Source organism: Geotrypetes seraphini, chromosome 3 (assembly GCF_902459505.1).
Source record: "Geotrypetes seraphini chromosome 3, aGeoSer1.1, whole genome shotgun sequence".
Lineage (NCBI taxonomy): Eukaryota > Metazoa > Chordata > Amphibia > Gymnophiona > Dermophiidae > Geotrypetes > Geotrypetes seraphini.
In genome coordinates, this window is record NC_047086.1 from 362,538,268 (window position 1) to 362,557,263 (window position 18,996).

Consider the following 18,996-nt stretch of genomic DNA (forward strand, 5'->3'; position numbering starts at 1 on the left):
CCTATATTGCATTCTAATGGCACTCTTTTTTTCTCTCTCTCTTCCTTTTTCTTTTCTTTCTTTTCCCCCGTCCTATTGTTGCTTTTTTTTTTTTTTACCATATATGTCTCTCCTCTGAAATTTAAAAACACTTAATTGCAGTTCTATTCCCTATCACCTTTTGTATTAGTTGGTCTGTATGTCCAATTGTCTACCCCACTATTTTAAACTGTGTGTAGAAATGTATGTTTATATTTTATTAATTTTTGTATCTTGCTTAGTAAAACTAAATAAGCGATTCATCAAAGTCGAATAAAACTTGAAACTTAGGGCTCCTTTTACAAAGGCGCGCGCAGAATAGCGCACACTAAATTGCTGTGTGCGCTAGCTGCCACCGCCTACTTTTGAGCAGGCGGTGGATTTTCGGCTAGCACGTGCTAATCCAGTGCGTGCGCTAAAACCGCTAGTGCACCTTCGTATAAAGGAGCCTTTAAACTTGAAACTTGTAGTTAATGAGGGCAGTTTTTGGAAGATACTTAGCCGGTTAAAACAGCCTGACTGAAAATTGCCCTCTAATAAAGTTAAGGTGTACCTGAGTTCAATAACATGCATATTTTTATCCATGTTATAAAAAGATATTCATATGGGCATGTTTACGTGTACTTTGGAAGAGTAAAATAGTATGCCTTGTGGTGGGGTGCAGGGTCAGCCAAAGGTGGAACCCTGAACCTCAGCACAGTCCAGCCGAGCAGTACCTGGAATAGCCTTGAATAGGATTATTATCAAGTAAAAGGCAAAGATACTTTTCTAGTGCAAAACAAAGCTTTTATTATTAACCCCATTCCAGGGTGTTCCATCTTCAGGGTATAAACGGGTGCCTTCCTTGGCACTACATTATGTCCATGTTAAAAAGTTCAAGGAAACAAAACATGCAGTTTCTTCACAGTTGTAAAGTAAAGTCGGAAAGCACCAAAACATGTGCTATCTTCTTCTGCTTGTTCCCTCACAAGACAGGCACAGGATAATTAAGCTCTTTAGCCAGAGTCCTTGTACTGTTGACTATAGCTAACAGTTCATTAAAGCATTAGCTTTTATCTTTAAAAGACTTCTGGCAGGCTTAACACTGCCCGTGATCTTGTGCTGTGACTATACCATTCCCCTCAGGGTATAGCCACTACTGAGGTACGTAATGCTCCGATCACCTGTGTGCACTGAGGGCCAGGTAACCACTGCTTCAGGGCCTTAGCGCCAAATCCAGGCTACCCTATAACACAAAACACAAACCCAAAAGGGAAATGAAAATGCTCACCTGCTGAAAGTTGAAAAAGAGCAAAAGCTGAAGCAGTGGTTGCCAGCCACGAAACGATCGTCGGCCTTGCCTGTTTGTGTTCAGTGGTTTTTACCATTAATCATTCTTGGCTATTTTTTTGCTCCCACCTGCTAACTTTAAACTTGTGCGAAAGTTTGTTTGCCTATGATGCTTGGGTGGAAGAATGCGGATACACCTCGCCATTTGTCTGAGGCTTTTCTTTCGCTTAAGTAATAAGCTAGCTTTCTTGGCTTGTGTGGTGCTTTTGTCTTGGAGTGATATTTTTGTAATATTAAAAAAAACACAATAACGCAAGCCTTGACTTGAGAAGCTGTATCAAAGGCAGCACTAAGATCGAGCTGATCTGACTGGGGTGGAGGATGAAGGGAAGGGGGGAGGGAAGGGGGACACTCAGTGGGTGGTAGGACATGGGGGCTGAATCCAGGTCCTAAGAGCCAAGACCTGGACTATTTTTCATTGGGTTTTCTTTTCCTTGAGTGGCTATTGCTAATGATCGTTTTAATTGTATCTTTTGAAATTGAAATGTTTAATCGGATTATGTATTTCTGTATTGCTTTTCTTGAATAAACTGAAGTGGAGGGGAAAAAAAAAAAGATCGAGCTAAACCCACAGTACATGAAAACCCTGATTGGTTTTTACCAGAAAATCATTTAATATGGCAGACAACAAAGTCTCCATAGTGTGGTTGCCGCCACTGAATATACGTTTAATTAGAATATTTACTCTGGTATTTGTGCTATGAAAATGTTATCTCCAGGACGGTACCTTTTGCTGGTTTACAATTTTGTTTGTTCTTCTTCTGGGAAGATTGCGTTTTCATTGTTTTCTGCTTCACACCCTGCTGAGGGCGTCTTCGTGCGTTCTAAATATTCCACTGCTCCATAGAATACTATTCCAGCAATTAGCATACCGAGGACTACATACAGCTTTATATAAACACATAAAAAATTAGAATATGCAAAAGCTATAAGAAATCCCACTGATTCCCAAAGACGAAAATTAGCAAAAGCTGCTTCCTTATGATCATTGAACAAAATTCCATAGAGAGCTGTGAAAAAGTTAGAGAAAGGTTAAATTATTGAGATTATAATAAAACATTTTCTAGTCTAAGTTTATTTTTAGATAAACTGGTTCAATGAGCTTTTCATGCAGTGAAAGGTCTAGTGCTATACACTCGTAGATGGTATTGGTGCAAATTAGGCTATCAAAACTGAAATGCTACTTTCCGCTTAAGAATATAGGCCCGTATTCTCTAAACAGGCATCTTAACTTAGGCACTGGTAGATGTCCTACCAGTGCCTAAGTTGAGTCCAACCATGTCAAAAGGGATTATTCCAGTGTTATAATAATCTCCAGATTCATAAGGAGAAGTTTAGATACTCGGTCCTCAGAGGGTCAAATTACCCAATGGTTCAAATGAGCGGAAGCTCACAGAACCCGATCTTCATAGGATCCAAAGGTATCTTTTTTATCTTTTATCCATATATACTTTTTTTTATCAATTTTTCTTTTATCCAAAAATTATTGGTAGAAATAGTTTTTACTTAGCTTTTATCTAGTTTTTAAAGGGGAGCGCCTCCACCAACATGTCCATGTTTCACACGCTTTCCTCAGGGTGGAGGCTCCCAATTATATCTGTAAGACATTTGAATATCAAACATTACTCCTGAACTATTGTTAATTTATATTTTAAAAGAACTCTTATGTATTAATATAATATATCATGATATGACTATAAAAAAGCTCTTAACATCAAAGAGCAAAGATGGATTTATGAATTAAATGCTCTATCGCATAACGGATTGAATGAAGAAATTGACTGGATATCTTTAGTTTGAATCAATTGACGTTTCCTACATTTCTTCAGTCTCTTCCGGTAAAATATATGACGTGTCTTTTGCTGAGTTAGCATTTTTAGGGTTTAAATACCAGAACTGACGTCAGACGCTCCCGACCGGCATGAAATTACCTCGAATGGAGCGATTTCTACTGTGTGCATGAGTAAGTTGATATAGAGTTTAAAAGTCTTGACTAGTCATATCATGATATATTATATTAATACATAAGAGTTCTTTTAAAATATAAATTAACAATAGTTCAGGAGTAATGTTTGATATTCAAATGTCTTACAGATATAATTGGGAGCCTCCACCCTGAGGAAAGCGTGTGAAACATGGACATGTTGGTGGAGGCGCTCCCCTTTAAAAACTAGATAAAAGCTAAGTAAAAACTATTTCTACCAATAATTTTTGGATAAAAGAAAAATTGATAAAAAAAAGTATATATGGATAAAAGATAAAAAAGATACCTTTGGATCCTATGAAGATCGGGTTCTGTGAGCTTCCGCTCATTTGAACCATTGGGTAATTTGACCCTCTGAGGACCGAGAATCTAAACTTCTCCTTATGAATCTGGAGATTATTATAACACTGGAATAATCCCTTTTGACATGATATAACATATTAATTCCAGTTTCCAGTATAGCCATATATTGTAAGTTGAATCCAAAACATCATGTAATAGAAGACTTAAAAGAAAACTGAAGGCGCCTTCCGATGCCTATAAAATGGCACCGGCATCACGCCTCTGAAAGCACTTTTCAATGCCTAACGCCACTATAGGTGTGGCTAATGTCAGAAGTACATAATAAATAGGCTTCAAAAGAATCAGATAAGTACTTCTGCATAAAAGACATCCTCCAGGGCAAGAAAGGGGGCTTAGGCCGCAGCTGAGTCCAGAGAAACAGCTGGTAAACAAGATAAGTTGTTGCCAAGTGGTGAGTCTGACATCTTTAGTGATTTGCTGGTTGAGAGAGGAGTTTGGCGACAATGATCTGCCAATACTTTGTAGTGGTGGGCTGGTGAGTGGAGACAATGATGTTTTTGGGAAGAAGAGTCGGAAGTTATTTGGGCAGCGGCTGTGGGATAAAACATTTTTAAAGTGTCGTAAGCATGTTGTGAAGTGGCTGGATGTAGAAAACAGCCAAAGGCAGAGTAGATAGTAAGGATCCTATCCTTATTTGGGACTTAGGCTCACGGGATTCTTCTCATGACATCATGGGAGTCTGAGACAGAAAAGCAGACAGTTCCAAAGGAGACGGTGCTTCCAGGTTTTGTGGACATGTTTAGGGTTTTTAGGCATGGGCACACATTGTGTGAGAAAGCTTCCTTGGACTGTCAGGTTCCTCAGAGGTTGTATTGGAAAATATTGAGGGGTCATACACAATTATCACAGGATAACAACTGATAGATTCAAAGCTCAAAACACAATAACAAGTTGTTCGGTTGTGGTCACTGAAAGACATTGCTTTTCAAATCCGGTTACTAAAGTATGAGAGGGAGAAAAAAGCCTCATATTCTTGTAGCACCATACAATAATCTGTTCATTTTAACTGCTTTCAGTATTATCATAGGCATTAAAAAACTCCCTCTCACCACAACCAAGCTTAGAAATGAAAACATTGCCAGTCAGGTGCACATATCGGGACTTATCTCAGAAACAGGGCTTTTTCCACCCCACTGTGTCCATATCTTAATCGCTGTCTCATGACTCCCAACAAGAGACCTTGTTTCGCCAATGCCTTTGGCTGCTTTGGGGCAGAAACTCAAAAATCCTTTGTGCAAATTACCACATCTAACATGCAGTGGCGATGCGGACAAAGGATTTTTGAGTTTCTCCCCTGAAACAGCCAAAAGAGTCGGCGAAACAAGGTCTCTACTAATTCGATTTTTGCCAGGTACTTGTGACTTGGATTGGCCTCCATGAAGACGGGATACTGGGATAGATGGACCATTTGGTCTGACCCAGTAAGGCTATTCTTATGTTCCTACCAACTAAAACATGGTGCAAATCCTCATGCATAAAATAGGCTCGGGTCCCCCCTATAATTGCGTATGTAAATTCTAGGAACACCCACGATCTGCCCATAACCCTCCTTTTCTGCACCTCTTTTTGGACTCGCACCTAAATTATGTTCATAACTGTTAACTAAACCCAATTAGAGGTAATAATTACTTGTTAGGGTGCCAATTATCAGCGCTAATTGGCTCATTATTCAATTATGTTGCACACGCAAATTGGGTGCATGCCAAAATTTGAGTGCACAACTCAAAACATCATACAGTATATAGAATCCAGGGGATATTGTAGAGGTTCCTTTGTGCTGAAAATCTGGCACTAACCAGCTAAAGGGCATAGGGCTAGATTCACTAAGCAAACCGATCATGTACCCCTCGCTTTGCGACCCGATTTTACTACAACCCGATTCACTTACCTCTCTGCTGATCTGATTCCGAATGAGGGGAACGGCATGCAAAGTAGGAAGGAACGCAATTCACAAAACAAATTTTGCAAACCGACTGGGCTGGCCAATCAACTCAAGAAGCGACTGCTGGGGAACAGTCGCAAACGCCTTTCTGACTCTCCAGCTCCATTGCCGCCCTGCTCTCTGCACACCCTGCTCTCTGCTGCTCTGAATAATAACTTTATTCTTCTATACCGCCACAGTCGAATGACTTCTAGATGGTTCACATCGAAGAAGGCTGGACAATCAGCGAATTACAGAATGCAAGAAGTAAGGGTACAACTTATTACATAAGAAATAGATAAAAGGAAAATATGAATCTTAAGTATGTAGTATAGATCTCATATATGGAATCTTGTGGAATCTCTCCTGCCTGCTCTGCCCCAAATCTCTCCTGCCTTTCCCCGCACTGCGAGCCCATGGTTTTAACCCGCGGGTTTAAAGCGGGTTAAAACCACGGGCTCAATGGGCTAGTAAAGTAAAGTAAAAAAAAAAAAAAAAAGTTGCAGCTCAGACAGGTCTTAGACACATGCACAAACTATCAACAGATGGTCTGCGCATAAGTCTGGATCACACACTAGCGATCCGTGCGGTCGGAGGGGGGCATTCCTCCAAACATAAGAACATAAGCAATGCCTCTGCTGGGTCAGACCTGAGGTCCATCGTGCCCAGCAGTACGCTCACACTGCGGCCCAACAGGTCCAGGACCTGTTCAGTAATCCTCTATCTATACCCCTCTATCCCCTTTTCCAGCAGGAAATTGTCCAATCCTTTCTTGAACCCCAGTACTGTACTCTGCCCTATTACGCCCTCTGGAAGCACATTCCAGGTGTCCATCACACGTTGGGTAAAGAAGAACTTCCTAGCATTCATTTTGAATCTGTCCCCTTTCAACTTTTCCGAATGCCCTCTTGTTCTTTTATTTTTCGAAAGTTTGAAGAATCTATCCCTCTCTACTCTCTCTATGCCCTTCATGATCTTGTAAGTCTCTATCATATCCGCTCTAAGTCTCCTCTTCTCCAGGGAAAAGAGTCCCAGTTTCTCCAATCTCTTAGCGTATGAAAGGTTTTCCATGCCTTTTATCAAACGTGTCACTCTCCTCTGAACCCTCTCGAGTATCGCCATATCCTTCTTAAGGTACGGTGACCAATATTGGACGCAGTACTCCAGATGCGGACGCACCATCGCCGGATACAACGGCAGGATAACTTCTTTCATTCTGGTTGTAATACCCTTCTTGATTATACCTAGCATTCTATTCGCTCTCTTAGCAGCCGCTGCGCAATGTGCCGTCGGCTTCATTGTCATGTCCACCATTACCCCCAAGTCCCTTTCATGAGTACTCTCATTCAATAACATCCCTCCCATCGTATAGCTGTGCCTCAGGTTTCTGCTTCCCACATGTAGTACTTTACATTTCTCAATGTTGAACTTCATCTGCCATCTCGTCTCCCATTCCCCCAATCACCCTCATTTAAATGTTTTTGTTTTGGGAATTTGTCAGGCCTGCAGGGATCAGCCACGCAATTGAGGTTAGTGAATCTAGCCCATAAATACCAAGGTGGGCTACCATTAAGATGCTCTTTTACTAGGAACTCATGATATTTTAGCACAAGTCCCATTTTATGCAATAAGATCTCTGTGAGTCTGGTATCCCTGGCCATTTTTACACGTAAATAGCAGCATCCTGCTAACACCATTTATATTTGTAAGTAAACTACCTGAGGAAATGCTACTATTTACATGTGCAGATACCATGAAAGGCTTCTAAAAGGATCTCCCATATTTCTATTTCTTGTTTCACTGTTGTCAGAAGCCTAGGAGCTAGTGGGAACAAGGAGCTGGCTGGTTGTTCAAGAATGTGGTAATACAGCAGTTTTAAAGGAGAAAAGTACCAAACTACCTCTTTAATTGCATGATACGACAATCTCTACCTCAAAGAATCCCAACGGTCTTGATGTATCTCCAGTGCAGCGCGACTCATAAATCCCAGGTTAGATTAGATTAGGTAGAGCCACTTATCCTGAAACTTACCGTTAATTTGTGTCTGCCAAATAGCATCAGCAAAACCCCAGAGAGCCGGGAATACGAAAAAGACAGCAAACTGATTTGGCAGAGGCTTCCATAATAGTAGTGATACAATACAGGCTATATTAATAGCTGTAGCTGTGAATATGTTGAGAGGAGAAAACCATGGGAAAAAGGTTATATAGATTTTTTAAAATAGCACATGATATATTTTAACATAAAAACACTTTTGTTAATAATAGCATATTTGAAGTCTATTTACAATAAGCTGCTGTATAGTAAAAAATAACTGGTTAATACATAGTGACATAGCAAATGATGGCAGATAAAGACCTGAATGGTCCATCCAGTCTGCTCAACAGTCGCACAAATTATTAATTCATGATTAAATTTCTGGGACATAGACCATAGAAGTCTGCCCAATACTGCCCTCGGGTTCCAACTACTGGAGTTGCTGTCAAAACCCTCCCCAGCCCATCCTAAACTGAATTGCCGTAACGGGACATGTAAGTCTGCCTAAGTTCTTCACAGCCGAAGTTGCCATCTAAGCTTCATTCGACATACAAACACACACGCAGCCATTTAACTTTTGTTATACCATTTGTTTTCTAATTAGAGATCCTCCATGTTGATCCCATGCTTTTTTTTTTTTTATTTCATCACCATTTTCATCTCCACTACCTCCCACAGGAGGGCATTCCAGGCATCCACCACCCTCTCCATGAAAAATAATTTCCTGACATTACTCCTAAGTCTTTCTCTCTGCAACCTCAAGTTATGCCCTCTAGTTTTACCCTTTTCCCTTCTCTGGAAAAGATTTGGTCCTATATTAATACCTCTATATTAATGCCTTTCAAATATGTAAACATCTGTATCATATTTCTCCATCCCTCCTCTCCTCTAGAGTATACATATTTGGATTTTCTAGTCTCTTCTCATACGTCTTTTGGTGCAAGTCTCATACCTTTTTTGTCACCTTCCTCTGGATTACTTTGTCTTTTTACAATCCTTAGAAAGACAGCCTCCAAAATGGAGCATAATACTCCAAGTGGGGCCTCACCAATGACTTGTACAGGGATATCAAAACCTCCTTTCTTCTGCTGATTACGCCTCTTTCTATACAGCCAAGTATCCTTCTGGCTACAGCCACCATCTTGTCACACCTACTTCAGATCTTCAGACACCATCACCCTAAGGTCCCTCTCCCTGTCTGTACATATCAGCTTCTCGCCTCCTAGCACATATGTCTTTCGTGGATTTCTACTCCCCAAGTGCATCACTCTGCACTTCTTTGCACTGAATTTTAATTGCCAAACATTAGACCATTCTTCTAGCATTTGCAGATCCTTTTTCAGGTTTTCCACTCCCTCCTGGGTGTCTACTCTGTTACAAATCTTGGTATCATCCTCAAAATGCAAACCTTACCTTCGAATGCTTTGGCCGATTCTGTTCAACATATTTGTAAGTGGCATTGCCAAAGTAATAGAAGGTAAGGTTTGCCTTTTTGAGGATGATACCAAGATTTGTAACAGAGTGGACACCCAGGAGGGAGTGGAAAACATGAAAAAGGATCTGCAAATGCTAGAAGAATGGTCTAATGTTTGGCAATTAAAATTCAGTGCAAAGAAGTGCAGAGTGATGCACTTGGGGAGTAGAAATCCACGAAAGCCATATATATTCGGAAAGGTCTCCACTCTTTTGAGGTAGGGTTCTATAAGACCAACCCATATCAAATAAATTGTTTGGGTTGTTTTATGGGGTTTTTTTTTTGCCTAGGTTGAGTGCCACCACGGAAGACCAAGGTAGCAATACATGTTGGGAAGAATGCAGCAATCAGCTTTGTGTGTATACATTGATGCTGTCCCCTGCAAAATAGTTTCAAACAGAAAAATGTGTATCGGAGAAAAAGAAGAATCTCTACATAATCCATAAAGGAGTGGTCTTACCTATAGCAAGCAAGGCAGTTCTGCCAGTATACTGGGAAATCTTTCCACAGATGAACGAGCAAAGCGAAGTGCTTATTCCAAAACAGATCATTACATAGCCAACAAACTGTATTCCAAGAACACAGGTTACATAAGCCTAAAAGAGAAAAATATGCAGTGGTGTACGCTTTACATTGATTTTTCACATTTCTAAAAATTAACAGCTTTACTCTATTTGTGCAGCTATAGTTTGAAGAGGAAAACCAATGGAAAAAAATAAAGGCGTCCAAAGTCTGAATTGTTGGGACGTCTATGTGCTGATTTTCAAAGCTGACTTTCTGGAGGTCTTGTGGGTCGTTTTAGCCACTGTGCATGCAGAGTGGCAGGGGGGGTGTTGGGAGGCATATTATGGATGGGTTTTGGGTGTGCTTAGACATGGGCATCCTGAGATTTTTGTTACTGACATGCATCACCATACACTTATCCATGTTAAACCTCTTTTGCCATGCTGCGGCCCATTTCTCGAGGGTGTTTATGTCACGTTGCAGGTCTTCACAATCCTCCCGCGTCTTCACTACTCCGAATAACTTTGTATCGTTTGCTAATTTAATCACCTCACTCGTCGTACCAATTTCCAGGTCGTTTATAAATATGTTGAAGAGCACGGGTCCGAGCACTGAACCCTGCGGCACTCCACTCGTGATGCTCTTCCAGTCCGAGTATTGTCCATTTACCCCCACTCTCTGTTTCCTATCCGCCAGCCAGTTTTTAATCCACATGAGTATTTCACCCTCGATTCCATGGCTCGCAATTTTTCAAAGTAGTCGTTCATGTGGAATCTTGTCGAACACCTTCTGAAAATCCAGATATACAATGTCGACCGGGTCACCCTTGTCTATCTGCCTGTTTACTCCCTCGAAGAAGTGCAGCAAGTTCGTCAAGCAAGATCTTCCTGTGCTGAAGCTGTGCTGGCTGGTCCTCATCAGATCATGTCTGTCAAGGTGATAAATGATGCAGTCCTTTATCAGTGCCTCTACCATCTTTCCCGGTACCGAAGTCAGACTCACCGGTCTGTAGTTTTCTGGATCTCCCCTCGAACCTTTCTTGAAGATCGGCATAACGTTCACCACCTCCAATCTTCCGGAATCCTTCCTGATTTGATCGACAGATTGGCTATTAGTTGAAGCAGTTCAGCTATAGCCCCTTTCAGCTCCTTGATTACCCTTTGATTGTGCCATCCGGTCCCAGGGATTTATCATTTTTAAGCCTATCAATCTGCCTGCATACCTCTTCTAGACTGACCGTCAACCTAGTAGAGCAGCACACAGATGTTTTAAGTAGCCTAGTGAGTGGGCTAATGAACCATAGAGAGAATGACCCAGGCCCATAAGCCACTGTAACCACTACATTTTTGGTGGAAAATGTGAGGCCACAAAAATCCTACTACACTGCCACATAGGTGCAACCTGCAGCCATAAGGGCTATTGGGGTGAGAGACAGGTGAGTCTAGTAGTTTTGGGGGGAGTTTTGGAGGGCCCAGCATAAATTATAAGGAGGTTATGGTGAGATGTGGTACTCTTTATGTGAAGTTCACTGCAATACCCTCTAAGGTGCCCCACTGCTCTGCTGGCATGTCTGTGTGGCCAGTTCAGTACAATGCTGGCCACCCCCAAGTCCAAATGGTCTGGATTTGGATGTTTTGAACTTAGACGTTTCTGTGGTCAAAAATGGCTCAAAACATTAGACATCTCAGGTAGCTGATTTCCTTGGCTGGTGGGGGTTCAGCTACCCCACCAGCCATTGAACAGGCAATGCAGTTTTGGAGAGGCTTGATCCCCAAGAGGGGGACCTAGGTCTTCAAGGCCCCTCCCCTGGCTATGCTACTTGTTAAAGGCCCACTATCTTCCTAAATGTCTTCTGACCCCAGTCCAACTCTCTCTTTCCTTCCCCTCTACCCTCAGGTTCATTGCTTTCTTCCCTCTGTCCCACTCCCCTGTCTTACACCTCTCTTTTTCTTCCATCCCTCTACCCTCTCCAACCCAGGTACATTATCTGTTTCTTTCTTTCCCCCTCTGAGTCCAAAATCTCTCTCGCTCTCTACATCTCCTTATACCCTTCTCTTCTTCAGTTTGGCTTCTTTCCCTCCCCCATATCCCTATACCTCTCTTCCTCTCTCCCCTTCTCTCTCTCAGTTCAGCATCTCTCTATCTCTCCATCCCATCCCCGCCTGGTCTCGCATCTCTCCCCCTTCAGGACCTGCCTGCAGCTCTCTCTTGTTCCATGCTCCTACTACACTTCCCAGTCAGGCCTCCCTCCTCTCCCAGAGTTGCCCATGGTTCTCTCAGCCCTCCCCCCCCCCTTCTCATGGCTCAGTGCCCTGGCTCCTTTTTTTTTCTTAGTACAAAACTTTAGGCCACCCAAATCTCTGCTGACTACAGAGGGGCAGCAGCGCTCCAAGTTCTACAGTCTTATAAAAAACCTTCGAGTGTGCTAAAGACAAATGGCTGATTCTTGAAAAAGGCACTTAGGTGTCAAAACACTGGCCGTGTTGAGTCCAGACCCAATAAAGATTCCATTTGATGACATATTCCTGGTTGGTGTCTTCTCTTCCTCACAACTTTTGTGTTCCAATTTTCGTTTTCATTGTGGAGGTGTTTGGTCCTATTTTGGTGAGTCTAGAAAAACTTTAGGCACCATTTATAGAATTCCATTCTAAATGACTAATACTGTCATGTATTTTGCAGAGCACCTTTGTTCTGCTATACTGCATGCGTTTTACGATCGCCAGTCACTTGGCGTTCCAAGTATTTAGTCCTTTGGAATTTCAGATACTCAAGCGCCATCTACTGGATCATCACCGACACCCCTGAGGCAGGCTTCTGCCGTGAAGCAGAAACATGGACCGTGTCAGGTTTGGAAAACATCCAGAGACATATTGATTGTATCTGATTTTATATTATAATAGATGTTTGTATTTAATGAACTCAATTCTGCTCAAGGTTGATACGTACTTTTCCTTCCCCACTTTTTTACTCTTTGGAGATCCATAATTTACAGTGGGTTATACATATGTTTTTCTACCTCTTCCCCCATTAGTTATTGACATGAGAGTACTACAAAAAGCCAGACTTGGTCCATTATAGTTATGTTGCTGCACACTGATAAAAATTAAATGTTGCATAAATTAGTTTAATACTCAAGACAAGCTTACTGAAATATATATTATGGTTCAGTGAATCACATGGATGGGATGCAAACATACCGGGATATAATCTTTTTAGGAAGGACAGAGATGGTCATAAAGGTGGAGGAGTAGCTCTCTATGTAAAGATCAATATCCAAGCGACCGAAATGCAAGGGACCTGGGGAGAAGAAGAAGCGATATGGATTGCTCTGAAAAGAGAAGATGGAACTTCTATCTACGTGGGTGTAGTCTACAGACCTCCGACTCAATCGCAGCAAATTGATAAGGATCTGATTGTGGATATCCAAAAGTTTGGAAGGAAAGAGGAGGTTCTGCTGTTGGGAGATTTCAACCTGCCGGATGCGGACTGGAATGTTCTGTCTGCGGAATCGGAAAGAAGTCGGGAGATTGTGGATGCCTTTCAAGAGGCTCTGCTCAGACAAATGGTGGCGGAACCCACAAGGGAAAAAGCGATATTGGATCTGGTCCTCACAAATGGAGAGAGTATCTCTAATGTTCGAGTGAGTGCTCACCTGGGTAGTAGCGATCATCAAACGGTTTGGTTTGATATAACGGCTAAAGTGGAGAGCGGCCGCACGATACTTAAAGTCCTAGATTTCAAACGTACGGACTTTAATGCTATGGGAGAGTACCTGAAGAAAGAGCTGTTAGGATGGGAGGACATAAGAGAAGTGGAAAGACAGTGGTCTAAGCTGAAAGGAGCGATAAAAATGGCTACGGACCTTTATGTGAAGAAAATCAATAAAAACAAGAGAAAAAGGAAGCCGATATGGTTCTCCAACCTAGTGGCTGAGATAATAAAAGCGAAAGAGTTGGCGTTCGTGAAATATAAAAAAAACCAAGACGAGGAGAGCAGAAAGGACTACAGGGTGAAACTGAAAGAAGCCAAGAGAGAGATACGTCTGGCGAAAGCACAGGCGGAAGAACAAATGGCTAAAAATGTAAAAAAGGGAGACAAAAATTTTTTCAGATATATTGGTGAAAAAAGATGAAAAAAGGAATTGCTAGGCTAAAAGACGCTGGGAACCAATAAGTGGAAAGTGATGTGGAGAAAGCGAATGTGCTAAACAAATACTTCTGTTCTGTGTTCACAGAAGAAAATCCTGGAGAAGGACCGAGATTGTCTAGCAAAGTTACACGGGAAAATGGAGTAGATTTTGCGCCGTTCACGGAGGAGGGTGTTTATGAGCAACTTGAAAAACTGAAGGTGGACAAAGCGATGGGACCAGACGGGATCTATCCCAGGATACTAAGGGAGCTCAGAGAGGTTCTGGCAAGTCCTATTAAAGACTTGTTCAACAAATCTCTGGAGACGGGAGTGATTCCTGGGGATTGGAGGAGAGCGGATGTGGTCCCTATTCATAAAAGTGGTCACAGGGATGAAGCAGGAAACTACAGGCCGGTGAGCCTCACTTCAGTTGTTGGAAAAATAATGGAAGTTTTGCTGAAAGAAAGGATTGTGTACTTCCTTGAATCTAATGGGTTACAGGATCCGAGGCAACATGGCTTTACAAAAGGTAAATCGTGCCAAACGAACCTGATTGAATTTTTTGATTGGGTGACCAGAGAGTTGGATCGAGGACATATGCTAGATGTAATTTACTTGGATTTCAGCAAAGCCTTTGATACAGTTCCTCATAGGAGGCTGTTGAACAAACTTGAAGGGCTGAAGTTAGGACCCAAAGTGGTGAACTGGGTCAGAAACTGGCTGTTGGACAGACGTCAAAGGGTGGTGGTTAATGGAAGTCGTTCGAAGGAAGGAAAGGTGAGTAGTGGAGTCCCTCAGGGATCAGTGCTGGGGCCAATCCTGTTCAATATGTTTGTGAGTGACATTGCTGAAGGGATAGAAGGAAAAGTGTGCCTTTTTGCAGATGATACCAAGATTTGTAACAGAGTAGACACCGAAGAGGGAGTGGAAAAGATGAAAGAGGATCTGCAAAAGTTAGAGGAATGGTCTAATGTCTGGCAACTAAAATTCAATGCAAAGAAATGCAGAGTAATGCATTTGGGGATTAATAATAGGAAGGAACCGTATATGCTGGGAGGAGAGAAGCTGATATGCACGGACGGGGAGAGGGACCTTGGGGTGATAGTGTTCGAAGATCTAAAGGTGAAAAAACAGTGTGACAAGGCAGTGGCTGCTGCCAGAAGGATGCTGGGCTGTATAAAGAGAGGCGTAGTCAGTAGAAGGAAGAAGGTGTTGATGCCCCTGTACAGGTCATTGGTAAGGCCCCACTTGGAATATTGTGTTCAATTTTGGAGACCGTATCTGGCGAAGGACGTAAGAAGACTTGAGGCGGTCCAGAGGAGGGCGACGAAAATGATAGGAGGCTTGCGCCAGAAGACGTATGAGGAGAGACTGGAAGCCCTGAATATGTATACCCTAGAGGAAAGGAGAGACAGGGAAGATATGATTCAGACGTTCAAATACTTGAAGGGTATTAATGTAGAACAAAATCTTTTTCAGAGAAAGGAAAATGGTAAAACCAGAGGACATAATTTGAGGTTGAGGGGTGGTAGATTCAAGAACAATGTTAGGAAATTCTACTTTACGGAGAGGGTGGTGGATGCCTGGAATGCGCTCCCGAGAGAGGTGGTGGAGAGTAAAACTGTGACTGAGTTCAAAGAAGCGTGGGATGAACACAAAGAGTGTAGAATCAAAAAATAAGATTAAATATTGAACTAAGGCCAGTACTGGGCAGACTTGAACGGTTTGTGTCTGTATATGGCCGTTTGGTGGAGGATGGGCTAGGGAGGGCTTCAATGGCTGGGAGGGTATAGATGGGCTGGAGTAAGTCTTAACAGAGATTTCGGCAGTTGGAACCCAAGCAAAGTACCGGGTAAAGCTTTGGATTCTTGCCCAGAAATAGCTAAGAAGAAAAAATTAAAAAATTTAAATTGAATCAGGTTGGGCAGACTGGATGGACCATTCGGGTCTTTATCTGCCGTCATCTACTATGTTACAATGTTACTATGTTATTATCCCCTCAATATTTAGGCAGTGACGTGCAGCTCTTTGAATGCCCACCATCAGCGTTCATCCTAGATATTCAATGTCAGGCCATTTCTGCCAACTGGCAGATACTGAGAGATATGTAGGTACAATGGGATTTGGATGGATTTTGGAAGGTTTGCATATTCCACCATAAGTGTAGTAGTTAGAATGGAATAAGGGCCTGAATCCCCATCTCTGTGGTTGATTACACAACCCACTAGGCTGCTCTACTAGGACTGGCCATAACATCTGAAGCTATTATACATGCAGGTATGTACTTTCTTTCTTATTTTTAGGAGTTGGGATTTTTGGTGAGTGGGGTGTGAGGGGAGGTCACGCCTTCATTCCTCCAGTAGTCATCTAGCCAGTAAGGCATCTTTTGGCACATATTGATTATTAATACAAATCTTGACCCAGCCATCCAAATGATGCCTTGCACATTTTCTAAAATATTCAAATATTGCAGAAAAGTGTCCAAATAATAAGCTCGCCATAGTCCTGTCCAAACCACACCTCTAACACGCCCCCTTGAAATTCAGATGCACTGCAGACAAGCACCATAGAAATCCGTCTACAAAATATGTTTTGAAAATAGCAAATTGGAATGGTTTGGTGAGATAAATGTCCATCTGCTTCCTTATGCCACATTTTGGATATTATTATTCTTTTGAAAGTGAGCCCCAAGCTATTCCAAAAAGCGCCTGTGGGAACATCCCAGTCCTGAGGGCTACGATTACGAAGTTTTTCAGATTGTATAGAAGCAGGTTGTTCTCATCTGGCAAAGGAACAGCATATGGTTTTCATTTTCAGACGGAGACAATAGATCCTCACGCTAAACCCTTTAAATACTGTTAGTATATTGATGACATATTTATGATTTGGATTGCAGGATTTGCTACTGCAAACAGTTTTATGGCTCTTTTCATTTATCCCGTCCTTTAATCAGATTCAAAATGACTGCTCCACAGTAAAAGTCAACTTTCTAGACACCATAGTTTCTATTAACGATGTCTATATACAAGCATCTATGTACAGGAAACCAAATGACAGATTCAGCTACTTCACAGCTCCACCAATGCTGGTCTTCTGACAACCACCTGAACTGAAGCAAAAAGCAGACTGGAAGTAACTGAAATGCTAATTGTAAAAGCCCATTTCTAAACTGTCTAATGAACTGGATCATAACAATAAGCCAACGCTGACCTATATGAACTTAATCCAACCCTGCCTATACCAAGACAGGGAGCCAACCGGGAAGTAACTGAAATGGTAATTGTAAAAGCCCATCTCTGAACTGTCTAATGCAACTCCTAGGACATAACGAACCAAAGATGGCCTACTTAAACTCGTAACTATGATCTAACTGTACTAATAACTGTACTGATCTACCTGTACTAGCAACTATATTGAATGTCCGAATCAAATTGTCTATTGTAACTTCCTGGGTAACTGACCCAACCCCTTGTAATGTAATTCGACATGGAACTGAATAGGTAAAGGTGGAATAGAAAACCTGGTTAGTATAACATAAGATATATACAGTATGGTTCATAGATGAAAGCGTGCAGGATAATCGCGCTAAGACAAATGTGCAGGATGTCAGCGCGCCAGATTAAAAGGTAACTTTAAAGCGCTCCGAGGGGGGAGGTGTGGAGGAACCCCCCGATTTTATTTAGAAGTGTTGGTGCTGCCGTTGGGGGATTTTGGGGGAGGAACCCGCCCCCCCCATTAGAAAGGAAAGTATAATTTTTCCCAGTGTTTTAGTGAAAAATTAGTCTCCTCTGTAAGTGTGTGTGTGTGCATGGGGGGTAGTTTCCACCCCCTCCCCAAAGGCAGCAGCAACACCTCTAAGTAAAGTCGGTGCGCTTTAAAGTTACCTTTTAATCTGGCGTGCTAATGTCCTACGCGCATTTCTCTTAGCGTTTTTGTCCACGGGCGATTGTCTGGCGCATTATATTCCCGTCACCATACAGTATACCAGGGGTGTCCAACCTTTTGGCTTCCCTGGGCCGCACTGGCCAAAAAAAATGTTTCTGGGGCCGCACAAATGCTGCAGTAAGACAGAGGAGGAAGCCGGCAAGACGATAAATACCCGGCGGCAGCAGAGGAAAACACTGCATCGCCCTTGACTGGGGCCGCACAAAATACTTCACTGGCCACAGGTTGGACACCCCTGAAGTATACAGACAGTGACATAGTAAGGAGGGGTGGGGGACGATCTGGCCTGGGCGCCTCTCCGTTCCCCCATGCCATGCTTGTACCCACCCTTCACCCTTCCTCTTTAAATCTTCGCTAGCGTGAGCAATTTCTCTGGCCTGCTGCTCACGCTGGACAGGCTCCCCTCTGAAATCATTTCCTGGTTGTGGGGCCAGGAAGTGAAGTCAGAGGGAAAGCCAATGCCGGTGCAAGCAGCAAGCCAGAGAAGCTGCTTGCACTGGTGAAGATTTAAAGAGGTACAGGGTAAGGGAAAACACGAGTGTGATGTAGGGGTGGGGAAGGAGTGGGAGGCACTGAAGGAGTGAGAGTAGGGCGTGCCACTGTCTACCGGGCTGCAAACTGTGCCAGCATATATCACAGGACCCCATGCTCACATGGGAAAAGCATTCAACACACTGTGAACCTATCCATGCTCTTTCTCAAACATAGTACAATAGACTCTCAGCTATCCGACATCCATGGTGATTGGTGAATGCCGGATAACTGTTTTTTCTGGTTGATTGAGAGTTACTGTAAAAGAAAATATTGTTATTAGAAATCAGCCGTTCTTGACAGCACCTCTCCCTTCAGCTCCAGAGGTAGCAGAGCCGGTCCTGACGACTCCCCCCGCCCCCCCCGGGCCCGAGGCAGCGGCAGCCAATCCTAACAACCTCCCTCCCTTGGCCCCAAAGCAGCAGCGTCAGCAAAAGCGGTCTTAGCAGAGATCTGGGTTTCCTATCACATAAACTAGGGGTCCTCAAACTATGGCCCGCGGGCCACATGCGGTCCGCCGAAAACATTTATCCGGCCCGCCAGGTGTTTTTGCTGCCGCTGCTTGTCCTGCTTAGCAGCCGACTCGACCCGGGCCCGCAGTGCGCATGTGTGGAATGTGCGCCGCACTCTCCAACTCCCCTCCTTCTCTCTGTCTCTCGACTCCTCTTCTCAGTCTCGGGAGTGATCGGACGAGTCACGAGCTTGCCTGTGCAGAGCCTGCTGCTGCCTGAGGACCGAGGTAAGAACAAGTTAGGATTTTCT

At 42.9% G+C, this 18,996-nt stretch overlaps 2 protein-coding genes across 6 annotated transcripts in view; one reads left to right on the forward strand and one right to left on the reverse strand.

Annotated features, from left to right (window-relative positions):
- LOC117356310 (FERM domain-containing protein 6-like) overlaps positions 1–18,996 on the forward strand; it is an 89,052-nt gene that overhangs the window by 64,990 nt on the left and 5,066 nt on the right. The gene's annotated exons all lie outside the window — the stretch shown is intronic.
- Positions 796–18,996, reverse strand: part of UNC93A (unc-93 homolog A) — a 46,669-nt gene continuing 28,468 nt past the window's right edge. Inside the window, exons 6-9 of the mRNA XM_033935375.1 lie at positions 9,587–9,722; positions 7,647–7,778; positions 2,075–2,357; positions 796–1,243 (exon numbers count right to left, since the gene is read on the reverse strand). Of these exons, the coding sequence (XP_033791266.1) occupies positions 2,086–2,357; positions 7,647–7,778; positions 9,587–9,722 (540 nt within the window). The 3' untranslated portion in view covers positions 796–1,243; positions 2,075–2,085. The remainder of the gene's footprint in view (positions 1,244–2,074; positions 2,358–7,646; positions 7,779–9,586; positions 9,723–18,996) is intronic.